At 37.3% G+C, this 15939-nt stretch overlaps 1 protein-coding gene across 1 annotated transcript in view; it reads left to right on the top strand.

Annotated features, from left to right (window-relative positions):
* PTPRR (protein tyrosine phosphatase, receptor type R) overlaps positions 1–15939 on the top strand; it is a 352189-nt gene that overhangs the window by 273367 nt on the left and 62883 nt on the right. Inside the window, exons 9-10 of the mRNA XM_027873737.1 lie at positions 10435–10514; positions 10925–11062. Coding sequence (XP_027729538.1) covers positions 10435–10514; positions 10925–11062 — 218 coding nt within the window. The remainder of the gene's footprint in view (positions 1–10434; positions 10515–10924; positions 11063–15939) is intronic.

Genomic DNA, 15939 nt, shown 5'->3' with positions numbered 1-15939 from the left:
ACACACCTATATGTATGTATGTGCATGTATTTATATATGTGTGTGTATATATATAGATGTGTGTGTGTATACACACACACACACACAGAGTTATATACAGATAGGTGGTGCAGTGGATAGAGCACCAGACCCAGAATCAGGAAGACATGAGTTCAAATTCAACTAAAACATTTACTAATTATATGACCCTGGGCAAGTCACTTAATCCTGTTTGCTTCAGTTTCCTCATTTGTAAAATGCCCTGGAGAAGAAAATGGCAAACCACTCCAGTATCTTCACCAAGAAAACCACGAATGGGGTTACAAAGAGTTGGACATGACTGAAACAACTTAAGAACAACAAATAGACATACATACATACATATATACATACACGTGTGTGTGTGTGTGTGTGTGTGTGTGTGTGTGTGTGTGTGTGTGTATTCCAAGAGGCAGAGAGAACTAACCAAGACAGGGTCGGACAAAGCCTGTGCAGGAGGTAACCTATGTCCAAGGAAACCAGGGATTCTAAAATATTGAGGTGAGGAAGGAAAGTATTCCAGATCTGAGTGAAAATCTATGTCTAGGGTAAGGATTATAAGAGGTATTCAAGGTTTAAATCAAGATAATTTCTGCCACATTAATAAAAAAAATTTCCTCTTTTACATTTACATCTCAAGTAATCAGAAAACACTTATTAAGTACCTCCTTTGTGTCAGACACTATGTATCCAAGACCCAAATGAAACAATCCCTGCCCTAAAAGAGCTTATATTTCTCTGGTGCCCATCAGTTTTTTTAAACAATGATGAAGTTAAAAGAATTCTCTTTCCCAGTCCTGATTTGGATGACTAAAAACCAATAAAGTCATCAAATTTCACTGAGAATAATATCTGCACAGATAAAAATTCTCCTATATAACAGATTATAAAGCTTATGTCAATGTTTATAATAAAATATTTTGCAATATAAACAAGTTTGTGCAATGGCTTAAGGGGGGGGACCTCTAAATTTCTATGTAAATTCTAAATTGTCATGAACAACCAAATCATAGAAGAAAAGCTGTGTTCCTGAATGACATTCATAGTAAAGCTCAAAAATTCTCCTATTTCTTCCCCATTTAGCAAATTCATTTATAGAGTCTGTGATACATAGGAAGGTAAGGGGGATCCTAGTGATGTCTGGCCTCCATTTCCTGCTTATGAATTTTGTATCCACTGAATTAATTAGCCACCTGAATTAGTTTTATTTTTTTTTGCAATTACTATGGTTAATTTTGAATTTCCTCTCATGGTTAACACAATTTTAATATAAAAAGAATGGCACAGAGAGCTAGTTTACCAGATCATCAAAAAGATATAATGGTACTCATTTCTCTTTAACTGGTTCCATGTATTTCCATCTATATCAGATTTTCCTTATTATCTATCACTTCTTGTTTCCTACATAGAATCAATGTTTTCTTCGACATGCATTGCAAATGACTCAGAATCATCCATCTTGAAAGGTGTTAGAAGATGCTACCTTTTCTCACATTTCTCTTCCCTCAAAGGCACCAAACATCATTCTCTTATTCTTGCCTTTATTCATTTAAAATCATAGAATTCTAAACTTGGAAGGAACCTCAGCAACCACCTAGCTCATCCTATGTCCATCGATCCAATATCCCCACTACAATATACCTATTAAGAGTAAGCCTAATTCAGGGTACCTGCTAGTTAAGGTTCAACATTGGGTGAAATGAAGCACTCATAAGTCGTTGAACAGTAAAGGAGGTTTACTTAGACCCATGGAAGCAAGGATATACAGCAAGGATATATAGTAGCACTTGCCTTCTATAGACATAACTTTCTTCCTCTCCATATGGAAACAGGCAGGAGGCACAGTGTGGCAACTGTCTTCTGGTATTCAAATCTGAGAGGCACCAACCCAAGTGGATGGGACCTTCCATATCCTTAGGTGACCCACAAGCTAGGTGAGTCCTCCAGCAAGCTGCATCAAGGGAGGCACAGCTTAAGTCTTGCATCATACCCAGGCCAGTCAAGTCCCTGGCTTTGTTACTCCAAGGGTCTAATCCCAAGTTTGTAGTGGAGCCATCTGTTAAATTTTCAATGTGAGCATTTATTCCTTGGAAATTGGCAAACTGCTAAAATCGCAGCTTGATCTATTACATTACTGACTATTGAGACTTAAGAAAGTGAGGGAAAAAAATGTTAAAAATGAAGATTAAATTTAAAAGTGTGTTCCTGTGTACATTTTCCCCAAAGACAGTCAGTTATTAACCATTTACCAGGACAACTCTGCCCTAACCCATTAAGGGAGGGGAGGATCATTGACAGATATTGGTCCTGTTACAAAATCCAAGAAATATTCATTCAGCCTTTCCTTGAAAACCTAGAGAAGGGAAATCTACTACCTCCCAAAATACCCTATTTCACTCGGAGTAGCTCTAATTATTAAAAAGTATTTTCTTTAGGTAGCAAAACTTGAGACCTACTTTGAGGCAGGATGCATCTCCCCCTCAGGCTTCTAAGCATACCCTTGTACGAGTTTGGGGACATCTTTCCCTAATGCTTTCTGCTTCAACTCCTTCAATCCTCTTCTAGTGTGTTTCTCTTGCCTTTTAGCCAACAGTGTTTAATACCCTGGTTCCATTTAACCAATTAATATCAGTTAGCTTTTACAAAGGCATATTTACTGAGAAGATATAGCCAGAACAGAAATACAAACATGTACCCCTCAATGGGGGTCACATTCTCTCCTATACTACCTGGGGATGGTGGGTTTATACTTAAAGTACTTTCTACATAACATTTGCACCACCAACTTCACCTTTCAATGCCTTTCAAGTTCTTGAAGATAGTTATCTTATTTCCCCTGAGCAAAATATCCCCAGTTCTTTATCTAATCCTCATAAGGAATGGACTTTAGACCCTTCACCATTCTGGTTGTCCTTTGGATGCCTTCCACTTATCAATGTCATTTCTAAAATGTGATGCACAGAACTTGAAAACAATACTTGAGATATAGTCTAATCAGAGCAGAGTACAAAGGAATTGTCACCTCCTTATCCCTGCAAGCAGTATCTCTCTTAATTCACTACCAAGACTGAATTAGCTTTCTTTTGGCTATTTATATCATCTTTTTGACTAATATTTAGTCCATTAAATTTTCCAAGATATTTTTCAGATAAACTGCTATCTAACTGTGCCTTTCCCATTTTGAACTTCCAAGACTGGTTTCTTGGAACCTAGAGTAAGACCATAGGTTATACCTGTTAAATTTCATCTTACTAGATTCAGCCAATGGTGTGCTGGAACCAGTTCATAGTGGCTCATGAGAAAAAAAAAATTGTTCAATTTTTAGAGCATCAACACCTCAGAAATTGGCGAATTCTCTAAATCAGAATTGGATTCATAGTTTTGTTGATTGTCTAGACTTAATAAAGTGAAGGGAAAATGTTAATACAGATTAAATTTTTAAGTATGTCTTGTGCACAATTTTTTTAGGGAGCCAGTTGTTAAACATTTACCAACATGCCTTTGGATTTGCCCATTTTTCTAATCTGTCAAGCCCTTCTGGTCTTCTTGCATATGGACTCTAACATCCAATGTGTTAGCTATCCCCTCCCAGCTTTTTGTCATCTGCAGATTTGATAAGGATGCCTTTTATGCTTTTCTCCATATCTTTGCTATTCATTCTTTAATGCTCTTTTATCTCCTTTTAAAACAAACTCCTTCAATCCATATAAGGCATTACTTCTTTCTTTTCCTTTAAAAGTAGGATACTAATTGGGGATGAAAGGAAAATGATCTCAAGTGATATCATGGCCACATAATATCTGATTGGATTTAATGCCACCTAACAAAATCTTTCTTTGCACCATGCTTCATGGAGAGTTTCTGTGCATTTCAGTAAGCAGGTGGTAGACATTCCTCATGTTCTATAACCTTTATAGTGTTTGCCATATGTTTCATTGCTGCTACTCCTTTTTTTTTAAGGGAATTTGAGCTATATAGCATATATTTAAATCGATTCAAAGAAGTCATAGGTATTTGTTATATAACCAGTAGGTGTTTATTCCAAACAATATATTCAAATGCCCCCTTCATATGTGAACAGTTTGGTTGTTGAAAGGGACAGTCAACTGTCCCTGGTCAATATTTAACACCTAAATCTCCAGGAGAAAAAAAAAATGCATACATGGCACACTTTTAAATTTGATCTGCATTATTGCCAATCTTATCCATCACTTTCTTAAGTCTAAACAATTAAAAAAACCCAATAAATCCAGCTCTGATTTGTAGCACCTGTTGATTTCCAAAGTGTAAATATTTACTCTGAAAATTTTACAACTGGCTTCAGTACTCCCCTGGGGTAGTACCTTACAAATAACTTGAAAAATTATTGGATGATAGATTTGTTAGGGTAATAATATTATACCATGATTATCACATATGATAATATGGCAAAGAAGCTGTGATTTGTGTTCATTATGGGGAATTACCTGTTTAAGAACTCTATCAACACAGCTATGATGGTTTACCAGTGAGCTATAATTTGCACCACTGGGATATAAGACATGATAATAATACTAATAAAAACTAGCATTTATACAGTGCTTACTTGCTATGCACCAGGCACTGTGCTAAGTACTTTACAATTATCGTTTCACTTAACAACACTCGGAGGTAGGTGCTATTATGATTCCCATTTTATAGATGAGGAAACTGTGGCAAACAGTGGTTAAGGGCCTTGCCTAGGGTCACATAGCTAGTAAGTGGTTGAGATTGGATTTGAACTCAGGTCTTCCTGACTCCAGGCCCAACCCTCTATCCAAAATGCCTCCTAGTTGACCCCTAGTATATAGAGATTAAATGACTTGCCTAAGTTCATACAGCTAGAATGTATTAGATGCAGGATTGGAATCCAGTTCTGCCTGACTTCTCAACTAAGCACTCTGTGCACTATAGTACTCCTATATAGTATTTATAACATATAAAATATGCTAATAGTAGTGATGATGGTATAACCCAGTAATTCATTCATTTAAATCAGAGGATTTTTAACCTATAATTTAAATATATATATGTATATATATATGCATGTGTATATATGTATATGTATAAGTGTATATATGTATATATGTGTGTATGTGTGTGTGTATATATATCCATATGTATGTGCACACACACCCACACACACCCACACACATATATATAAAACTGCATTCCAATATGGTTCGTTTGCTTTGTGTTCTTATTCGTTTTATTTGTGCATTTAAAAGACATTGCTCTGAGAAAGGATCCATAGGCTTTACCAGACAGCAAAGGGGCCTGGGATTCCAAATAGCTAAGAACCTCTGACTTAAGCCCAGCTATTTTATTAGCCTGAACTAATACACTTTAAATTAAATATAGTTTGGTGGAAAAGGGATGGTTTCTCTTTTACTAGCATTCTGTTATGTTCTTGATTAAAAAGAAAGTATTTGACAAGCAGTAAATCTTGGGAAATGCTGTAAATTATTAATTTCCATACATAAACTTAACTTAGCTGCTAAGCAGGGAGCCTGTCTAAGCTATTTTATAGAGTAGAGGTCACACTACATCAGGTTCATCATAACCATTGTAAAAACTAAAGGAAGTGGGCAGTTTTTTCAAGGCTGAGTGGTATAGGGTGTTTGTGGAAACTTCTAATAATCAGTGTGTGCTGAAAAGGAATGAGAGGTTTCCTGTCTTCATATTGCTAAGAAAAGCAAATTTTCCTTACTGGAGAAGTCTAGGAGGGTAAGGACAGAATTTTCATTTCTCTGACCAGAGACTCTCCAGGTCATTCTGGCTTGTAATTGCCATGCTGAGAGAGAATCCTGAATTATATTCTAAATTCTGTGTAAAGGACATCTTCCACTTGATATTATGTATGGTTCTTCCCACAAATATTTAAATACATCAGCGGTTTGTGATGTCAGCACTCCCCCCCCATTAATCCAAATCTGAGACCCTCTATAATTTAGCAGACTAGACAGTCTTCATAAATTGCCCTGGCCCCAGATTTCACCTTCTCATAGCCAAGCTAAGGGTGAATCTCTCTGAACTTAGCTAGGCTTATCCACGGACAAGAGACCCACAATCCATCTCCAGGACCGGACTTGAAACTTTCTCAATTAAATTTAATTACACATATTTATACTTTTAATAAGCACCTACTATGCGCAAGCCATTTACAGCAGGCACTTGGGGATACAGAGACAAACAGCCTTCAAGAAGCTTATTATACATACTACATACAAACAAATTATTAATTACACAGTACATATGAAGTTCAGGCAGTATGGCACCATGCAGAATCACCTGGTCTTGGAGTCTGGAAGACCTGGATTTAAATCCTCCCTCTTGACACATAGACAACTAACTAGTGTGACCCTCAATACCTCACTTATCCTGTCATTCCTCAGGTTTTACTCAAAGACTATTCATTGCAAAATAACTGAAGATCTTCATTTAGAGAAAGAGATTCCTCGCTTGGAGCATTCTATTGCAATGAAGTCATAAATCTAGACATCCTCCAAACACACACACACGTACACACACAGAGTAATGCAAAGTAATTTCAAGAAGGAAAGATAATAATAGGTGATTAGGAAAACCATCTAGGAGGTAGTCTTATCTATCTATCTATCCATCTATCTATCCATTCATTTGTTTATTTGTTTATCTATCTATTTATTTATTGTTTTCAACATTCACTCATAAAATTTTAAGCTCTAAATTTTCTCGCCCTTCCTCTCTTTCCCCTTCCCAAGACAGCATGCAATCTGATATAGGCTATACTTTCACAATCATGTTAAACACATTTCCCCATTAGTCATGTTGTAAAGAAAAATTAGAACCAAAGGGCAAAACCACAAGAAAGAAAAAACAACAACAAAAGAGAAAATAGTATTCTTTGATCTGCATGAGTCTTTTGAATTGTCTTAAATCATTGCATTGCTTAAAAGATCTAAGTCTGTCAAAGTTGAATATTGCACAGTGCTGCTATTACTGTGTACAATGTTCTAAGAGGTAGTCTCTGAGCTGTACTTTGAAGGAAGTGAGGATTTCTGCAAGGTGGAAGTGAGGAAGGAATATATTTCAGACAGACGGGACTGCTTATGCAAAGACCCAATTCCATCCTACAAACATTTAGAAAGTGCCTACTATGTATAAGATACCATACTAGGGACACCAAGGCATTCCCTGACCTCAAGTAGCTTCCATTCTACTTTCTACTTCGGTAGGAACTGGTAGCCTATTGGAGTCACAGGGTTAGCCCTCAACAATCTCAAATGACCTCTTCCCTGTGATAAGGCATCCAAAGGAGGACAGAAACCACTGATTTATTTTATCTAACAATTTGTGCCTTGAAGGTTTTGTTATCTGATTTCCTGTGCCTGAAAAATGACCCTAGAATGTCAAATACATTACTCTTTAGACTTTGGCTGAATCATGTGCAATGGTAAGCAAGCCAGTGTTTTATCAGTGAATAGTCTGTTGTGCATGAGTAAGAAAGATGTTTCTTTCCAATCGGTACTTGGCATTTTCAGGCTGGGATATCTATTTACTTTCATATAGCTAGCCAGAGCAGTATGACAATATTTATATTAGGTAGTATAGGGACACCTAGACTCGCCTATTCATGGCAGAATCAATAGCATTGCCTGCTGGCCTATTCTCAGACCTGAGAGGATTCATGTTTGCCAAGTTGCCGAAGATAATGCCCAGGAAGGAGATAATAGAGTTATAGACTTGCTTGACTCAACTCTGACCTCCATCATTTGGTAAATGCATATCCTTAGGGCAAGCAGCCCCATCCCTCTAGATCTTGATTTCTTCTGTGAATTGAGAGAATTGAATTGGATGAGAGTTCTTAAACTGGGATCCATGGATCCTCCAAATCATATTGAAATTAAGATAAAATTTTTCCCCATCCAAATTCACAGACCCCTAGATATCAATCTACATACTTTGAATGAGAAAATAAATCTTTATTTCAAAATAGTTGCCTTTGTAATCTATGTATTTTATTTTATGCACTTGAAAACATGATTTGGAGAAGGAAGTCCATAAGTTTTACCAAACTGCCAAAGGGGTGGATGATAGTAAAAAAAAAAAAAAAAAAAAAAGATCATGAACCCTTGGACTGGATAACGATTATCTCTATACCATCTTCTGTTTTGGCATCAGTGTGCTAATGTAAGATTTTCTCTAGGTTATTCTGAAAACTTGTCTTTCCTCACACTTATTTACTGATCCCTAATTATCCTTCCAGTTCCATGATCCTTGAGTGGCTTTTTTATATGGCATGTAAGGAACTGTATGGGAAGTATTTTCAGTCAAAGAATATGTAGGAATGGGTGAAACCAGGAAATAGTCTTCCTGATTTTTGGCACAGATCACTATCCCCTGGTTTCCTATGACTGCCCTGTGATATGACTAAGAGATGCTCTTTTTAGTCAAAGTTAGTAAAAAAAAATCTGTCTCATTTCTCAGTATAGAGCTGCAAATAGATCTTAGCTCTTCCTAAGCAAAATATATTGATATTGTCACTTTAAACCAGTTGATTGTCTTACATACCTTCATCCCAAAGGTATGAGGCAAAGCTCTTCATAGTAATAGAATATCATATAGTATCCACACCACCTTCTGGTTTGGCATCAGAATGTGCTAATTTAATAATTCATTTTGACTATTCTGAAACCTTATCTTTGCCCACACTTATGACTGGCCAATTGTATTCCTAGACTAATTAATTACCTTGACATCATGTAACATATTGTCCCCCAAATTTATTACATTCTGAATGAGGTAAAATGCTTCAAAGAGTAGAATTTTGTCTATGGCCAAAAGTAATCAACAGCCATTTTACCAGGCACTGAGGATACGAAGAAAAACAAAAAATGTCCCTGCCCCAAAGAAATTTATATTCTAATAGAGGAGTCAATAGGTACATATATAAACATGTTATATGATATGTAATGCTATATATAATATATATAAAAGATAACATGACATTAATACAATTAATTTTATTTATGTAAATATTATATTCTTTCTAATATTACATGATCTATATATGTATGTATAAACATGATACGTACAAAATAGATACAAGGTAATGTTGGAGCTGGGATATGGAACCTTTTGCATCATAAACTCCCTTCGCAGTCTAGGGTAGGCTATAAACCCCTTCTCAGAAGAATATTTTAAATGTCAAAATAAGTTACATGGGATTACAAAAAAATATATTGAAATACAGTTACTGACATATTAAAAAATAGTTCATGGACCCCAGGTTAAGAATCTCTGCTTTAGAAGGAAAGGTCCTGGCCCCCAAACCTTCCTTCTGAGGTAGTAAATTCTCCATTGTCTTTAGATATTCAAATAGAGGATACCAGACTGTATAAGGCCTCCTGCAGAATGTAGCACTTGTACTGAGTCTTGAAGGAAGTCACCGATTCTAAGAAGCAAAGGTGAAGAGAAAGAGCCTTCTAGACATCAAGGACCGTGATCGGAATGGCAAGAGGAAAAGATATGGGGTATTGTGTATGGGGAAAAGTAGACTAGCGTGGCTAGGCTATAATTCTTTCACATATCCTTTCTTCGCCAAGTATCTCCTACTTTAGCATCATTTAGCACTTTCAAGTTAGCCCTAGACATGGGATTATGAAAGGCTTGTATTGTAAATGGTGTGAACCATTTTTGGATAATTGATGGAGACCATAGAAGGGATGAAAAGGAGAGAAGATCCAATTGCCTCATTGTACCTCTGAAGGAATGGAGCCACAAGAGCATGAAATCCAGGTGGCTTCCTGAGCAGGGCCATTCCGGGAAATGACTTGCATAAATGTTTGTTGAGTTGAATTGAAATGACTTAAATTGACTGGTCAGGAGATATTTGTACGTGGTCAGTGGATAATGACAAAACGACTATTAAAATCCTATGCAGTTTTTCCATATCAATATCTAGCAATAAAATGGAACATGCCAGAAGCACTAAATTATCTAACAGCTACTTTCAAATATCTCAAGGGTGGGCATGTGGAAGGGATTAAATACATTTGGAGTCACTCCAGAAGACAAAGCCACCAATAGGAGATTTGAGCTCAACATAAGAAAAGACATTCTAGTAATTCTGCCTAACAATATAATGGGCTTCCTTCCAGGCTAGTGAGCTCTCCATTGCCTAAGGCATTCAAGTAGAAGATGGCTAGACATTTATTTGTCAGAGATATTTTAAAGGGATGAGGATTCCTATGTGAGGTGAGAAGTATACCTAAAAGTCCTCAGAAGTCTTTCCATCTCTTAAGGTTTCATGATTCTGTACTGTCTACTGTACTATTCTACCCAGTGATACTTGAGTTCATGAGGATGCTTTTCCAGGGTAATCTACTTAATTTTCTTTTTTCTTTTGATTATTAGATCCTCTCAGCAGAGTGTGTTTAAAGCCAAAAAATCCAGCTGATTCTTTGAGTACCTACATTAATGCTAACTACATTAGGGTGAGTAAATAATCATGTATTTCTTCTCAATGATTATAGTAGTTTCGTTCCTTGCCCATCCTGCCACCACTCTCCTATTGAAATAGCCTAAGATTCATTTGATTTCATTATTAAATATTTTGCACCTTTTTCCTCAACTGTTAGCCTTTTTAGTGGCACGTTTATTATATCTTCCCTATCTGGGCCCTGGCAGCCTCTTGTTCTCATGGGTTGTCCAAATGGGTACCATAATGCTATGCTTGGCTTGCTAGAAAAATCACCACATAGAATCTGAGGTGATATTCAGTGACATTCTAGTCTGTGTTGCTTTTGGACTCACACAGCAATTTTGTTCTGTAGATCTTTCACCTGAATTTCTAGAGCAAGGCATGAATTTAAAGCCAATGTTTTTGTCTCTGCATTTAAACCAGGGTTACAGTGGCGAGGAGAAAGCTTTCATCGCCACACAGGGGCCCATGATTAACACCGTGAATGATTTCTGGCATATGGTTTGGCAAGAGGACAGTCCCGTCATTGTTATGATCACAAAGCTAAAAGAAAAAAATGAGGTATGATTTTTACGTGCTTGCCAATATTATGTGTGAACCCATACTGAAGGAAAGATCTTCCATTAATAAAAATGGCATGTTCTTGACAACATTTTAAAGATGGAAACTCCCAAGTATTTAAGGATTAGGACATTTTTATACTTTCAGATAGTCTGCTACTAATATAATCTTCTCTGAATTAGCATGGTGTCTTTCTTCCAAAGAGGTCAGATACTTAGCCTATCCAAAAAGCACCTCTGTTGTACCGACATCATCAAAAGATCATATAGATTTAGATCTCAAAAAGATCTTCAAAGCCGTCCTGTCCAGCCCCCTCAAATGAAAAAGCTGAGACCTCTAGGTCTAGCTCTAACTTTGCCCACGTTCACATGGCTATTGTCTGGAGTATTATTTGACTTCTAGACTTCCCAAGCCTTGTATTCAGCCAGCATTCTACTCACTATGCCATTTATCACACCTGTTTTAGAGATGGGACAATCAAGACCTATAGATAATTAATTATTTGCCCTAAGATCTTACATATAGTTCAAAAAGAGGGTGGGGGGGAAAGGAACCCAAGTTCCCTGTCCATTTTAAGGACATTTCTAGTGAAGAATAGGGTCATAGACAACTAGAAGGTAAAGTAGATAGAGTGTTGGACTTGGAACCAGGATACCCAAGTTCAAGTTCTGCCTCAATATATGGATTCCTAGCTGTGTGACCCTGAGCAAGTCACTTAACCTCTCTCAGCCTCAGTTTCCTCATCTATAAAATGAGAACAATCATAGTATCTACCTGCTAGGGTTATTGAGATGATCAAATGAGAAAATGTTTCTAAGGCACTCTGCAAACGTTAAAAGCATTATGTAAATGCTATCATCATCATCATCATCATTTTCATCAGATCATAGATTTAGAACTGGGAAGGGAACTTCAAGGTCATCGAGTTCAATCCCCATTTTATTGTTCAGTCATTTTTTCAGGTGTGTCTGATTCTTCTTGACCCCATTTGGGGTTTTCTTGGCAAAGATCCAGGAGTGGTTTGCCATTTCCTTCTCTATCTCTTTTTACAGATAAGGAAACTGAGGCAAATAGGGTGAAGTGACTGGTCAGGGGTCACAAAGCTATTTAGTGTCTGAGGCCAGATTTGAACTTGGGAAGATGAGTCTTCCTGACTCCAGGCTCTGAGTCCTATCCACTATGGCACCTAGTTGTCTCATTTTACACATGAAGAAATTGAGGCACAGATATTAAGTACCTTGCCCATGGTCACACAGCTAATAAATGTCTGAGGCAGGATTTGTACTAAGTTCTTCCTGACTCTACATCCAGCACTCTATCCGCTCTCAGAAAAATAAAATTGTGAAATTTCTTAAAGTGTTAGCCTGGATTTCACACACCCCTCAGGATACATTGAGATCAATCTATCAGTTCATCACCCTTCCAATACTCTGACCTTATTATTTCTCAACTGCCAAAACCAGAGTAATTTCTACCTCCATCCCATTTCAGCCATGTACAAGAATACCTTATTCCTCCTCCTTATTGGAAAACATGCCACCTCAAATACCCTGAAGTCTAAAATTCTACTTTCTGCCGACAGCCTCCTGTCCTTCCACTCTCTCATTCCCTATACACCCAGCACTTACTCTTTGTCCTTACTGTGATGGCTGGACTTTTGACTCTTGCCTATGATTCAAATCCACCTCTGACTTCAGTACCCTAGATCCTAGGTTCAGCTGATTCATGTTTGCTAGTTAGCATCCTAGAATGCTTCTCTCCTTTAATTGCTTGCTGGAGCAATTCTCAAGCCTCCATAACCCCCACTAATCAATTTCTCTACTTTGGGGCTTCTGAGCTTTGTTGAAGCTAATCATAAAAGTGGGCTGATTTCATCCACTATAAATTTCATGCTGCCTAAGCTTAGCTGAGCTTTCATTGCTTCTCAATAGTCCTTTTATCCAACTCAACTCCCTATTTACAATCTTAACAGATGACCTCATTGCCTTTTTTCCTGACACTCTCAAAGCCACTGAAAAAATAAATTCCTTCACCTCCTGTCCTCCATATCCCCAAATGTCTCTGTATCTTCACCCACCGACTCTTCTTTTTCTCCTGGCTCAAAGAAACAAGTATCCCATCATCCCAAGGCTTCCTTCTTCCCCTGTGTCTTTGATCCCATGACCTCTTCCCTCTCCCATGGACCATGTTTTATTTAGCTTTGTATCTCTCATAGCATTTTGCACAGAGATTTATACGAAACTAAAAAAGGTCAGATTTAACTGAGTTGAATATTAGTGGTACCAAATATGCTGAAATTGATATGAATATTTCAGTTTCATACTGTTGACAAGAGTGTAAGATCATTGAGCTTTCATCTACATCCTTTTCATATTTAACACTATATTCTAACTGCCTAGTAAATGTGAGAAATAATACCCATAATATGTATAGTTATAGTTATACAGTTATAATTATGTGTATATATAGCTGTATAGAGAGAGATAGTATGTATATGTATACTATATGTATATATACACACACACTAGTGTATAATGTGTGTGTATATGTGTGTAGATATAGATATAGATAAGCCTCATCTCCATAGAGAAGACACTTGAACCCCTAGAAAATGAGTAGAATCAAAAACTGCAGAGAGGTGTAGAAGGTTGAAGACTAGGAAAAGGCCATCAGAGTTAGCAGTTAAGAGTTCATCAGGAACCTAGGAGAACAAAGTTTCAGTCAAGTGATAAAGTCTGTACTACAAGGGGCCGGGATATGAATGGGAGTGGTGAGAAAGTGAAGGCGACAAGTGTAGATGATTCTTTCTAGGATTTTAGCAATTTACAGAAAGAAAGGCTTAAGATAAAGGGATGGCAAGGTCAAGTGAACGTGTGTGTGTGTGTGTGTGTGTGTGTGTGAGCGGAGTAGTACTAAGCACTCCATGGACAATGGGGCTTAACTGAAATGTCTAAGTGTAATGACAACAATTCTGAAACCATCAAAACGCCTGACATTCCTATAGCCTTGAAGATTTAGAGTGGTTATTATTGTATACGTTATCTTATTTGCTCCTTTCAAGAGCCCAACAAGATAGGTCATACAAAAACTAACATTCTCAATTACAGATGAAGGCAATGAAGGTTAGAGAGGTGATATGATCAGCCCATGATCACACAGATAAGTGTCACAGGCAGGATGTGAATGTTTTTTTTTTTCCTATTATTTCATGCCTCTCCAAAATGAAATTGTAGGGTACAACTTCTTACCAAATAGTACTAATAATTGACTCTCTGGTGTTCCATGGCATAAGAAAAGAACCTTTTACTAGTCAGGAGATTTGTTTCATTATATGGTCTGTCATTTACCATTCAACCTTTCTTTCTCTTTTAAATATTTTAATACAAACCTGACTTAGAGCACAATCCAAAATAGCATTCTTTCCTTTTCTCTGTCTGCGTTGGTGCTTCTCTTTCCCTCTCTTCTCCTTCCCCTTTCTTCTTCTTCCTTTCCCTCTCCCTCTCCCACTTCCTCTCTGGGGGTTTACTGGCTAGATTCCTTAAAGACCAAGCCTTAAACCCAATTCACTCTGGAGCTCATAGATTGGACAATAGGTCCTGATCCAAGCACCACTTATGGTTATTTTTTGGGCCCTCCTAGCTCAGAGTGAATGTAAATAGTAACTGTTTCTCTTTTGGCCAGTAACCCTGAGGGTCTTCCACTCCCAGTTTGATTTTTTTTTTTAATTTAAGGGACTATCCCTTGCCTCACTTCTTAAAGAGGCCTATTCACTGAATGAGCATTACCTTACTCAAAGTGAGAACCTAGCTTTAAAGGGCCTAGGTCTCCCACTGCATCCTGAGCCATCTTCAGTAGTCCTGATGAATATCTGACCACTGGACCTAGATGGCTCTGGAGGAGAAAGTGAGGCAGGTGACCTTGCATAGCCCTCCCTCACTCAAGTCAAAGTCAATTGCAAGTCGTATTATCATCTCCCTGGTGTCATGGTCCTCTTTGAGAATAAAGGACAAACACAACAACAACATTTCCCCTCTTTCTTTTCTCTTTTTTCTCTCTTTTCTCCCTTCCCCTTTTTCTCTTTCAGCCCACATCCACTGTTTCTCTCCTTTCTGTTCTCTCTCCACCACCCTCTCTACTTCTGACCCCTAGACTTTGTTTGTTTTCGTCTCCTTTATTTCTCTCTTTTGGTTTACAGTGTCATCCATTACCTCTAGGCCTGTCTCCACCTTAATAGATTGTTTTTCAATTTTCCCTTCTGCCTCAGCTTTCCCCATTTGTCTTTTGTCCCTATTCCGCCCTCGTATTTGTCTTCCTTATTCATCATTTCTCCCTGTTCACTGTCAATCCACCTTCCCCTACCCAGTCCAACCCTCTTCCTCCCGTTGATCAGCTGCTGCCAAGCTCTACAAAGCATGCCATGGGGAGCTTCAAAAAAACTATACAAAGGGAGATTATGCTTTACAAAACTGTAGAATTATAAAGATTGAAAGACACCTTATAAAATTCATGATACTATCTTCATAGTTCTTCCAACTTTTTTTTTTGGTAAATTTTTGCTATGAGATTGTGTTCTCAAACTGTACACACATACGTTGGTATTCTACGTAGTCTTTTTTTTTTTCATTTCAAGAAATTTAATGGGGAAAAAAACAAGCCCAAATCACTACTTTATAATCTATTTACATTAATAATGTAGACATCCAGGAGCAGAAAATTAGTTTTCCCCGACACCATTATTATTTGGTCATGCTGTATATTTATTTATAAATAAAATCCAAAAGAATATTTATGAGACACAATATTGCATAAGGATTTTAGGATACGTTGCCATCATTGTGGAAGCCTATCATGAATTGCCTTCCATTCAATTTTCAGCC

This window comes from Vombatus ursinus, unplaced genomic scaffold, assembly GCF_900497805.2.
Source record: "Vombatus ursinus unplaced genomic scaffold, bare-nosed wombat genome assembly UNPS02003292.1, whole genome shotgun sequence".
Taxonomy (NCBI): Eukaryota; Metazoa; Chordata; class Mammalia; order Diprotodontia; family Vombatidae; genus Vombatus; species Vombatus ursinus.
The sequence above is the reverse complement of the archived record's forward strand: the minus strand, read 5'-3'. Positions and strand labels throughout refer to the sequence as shown.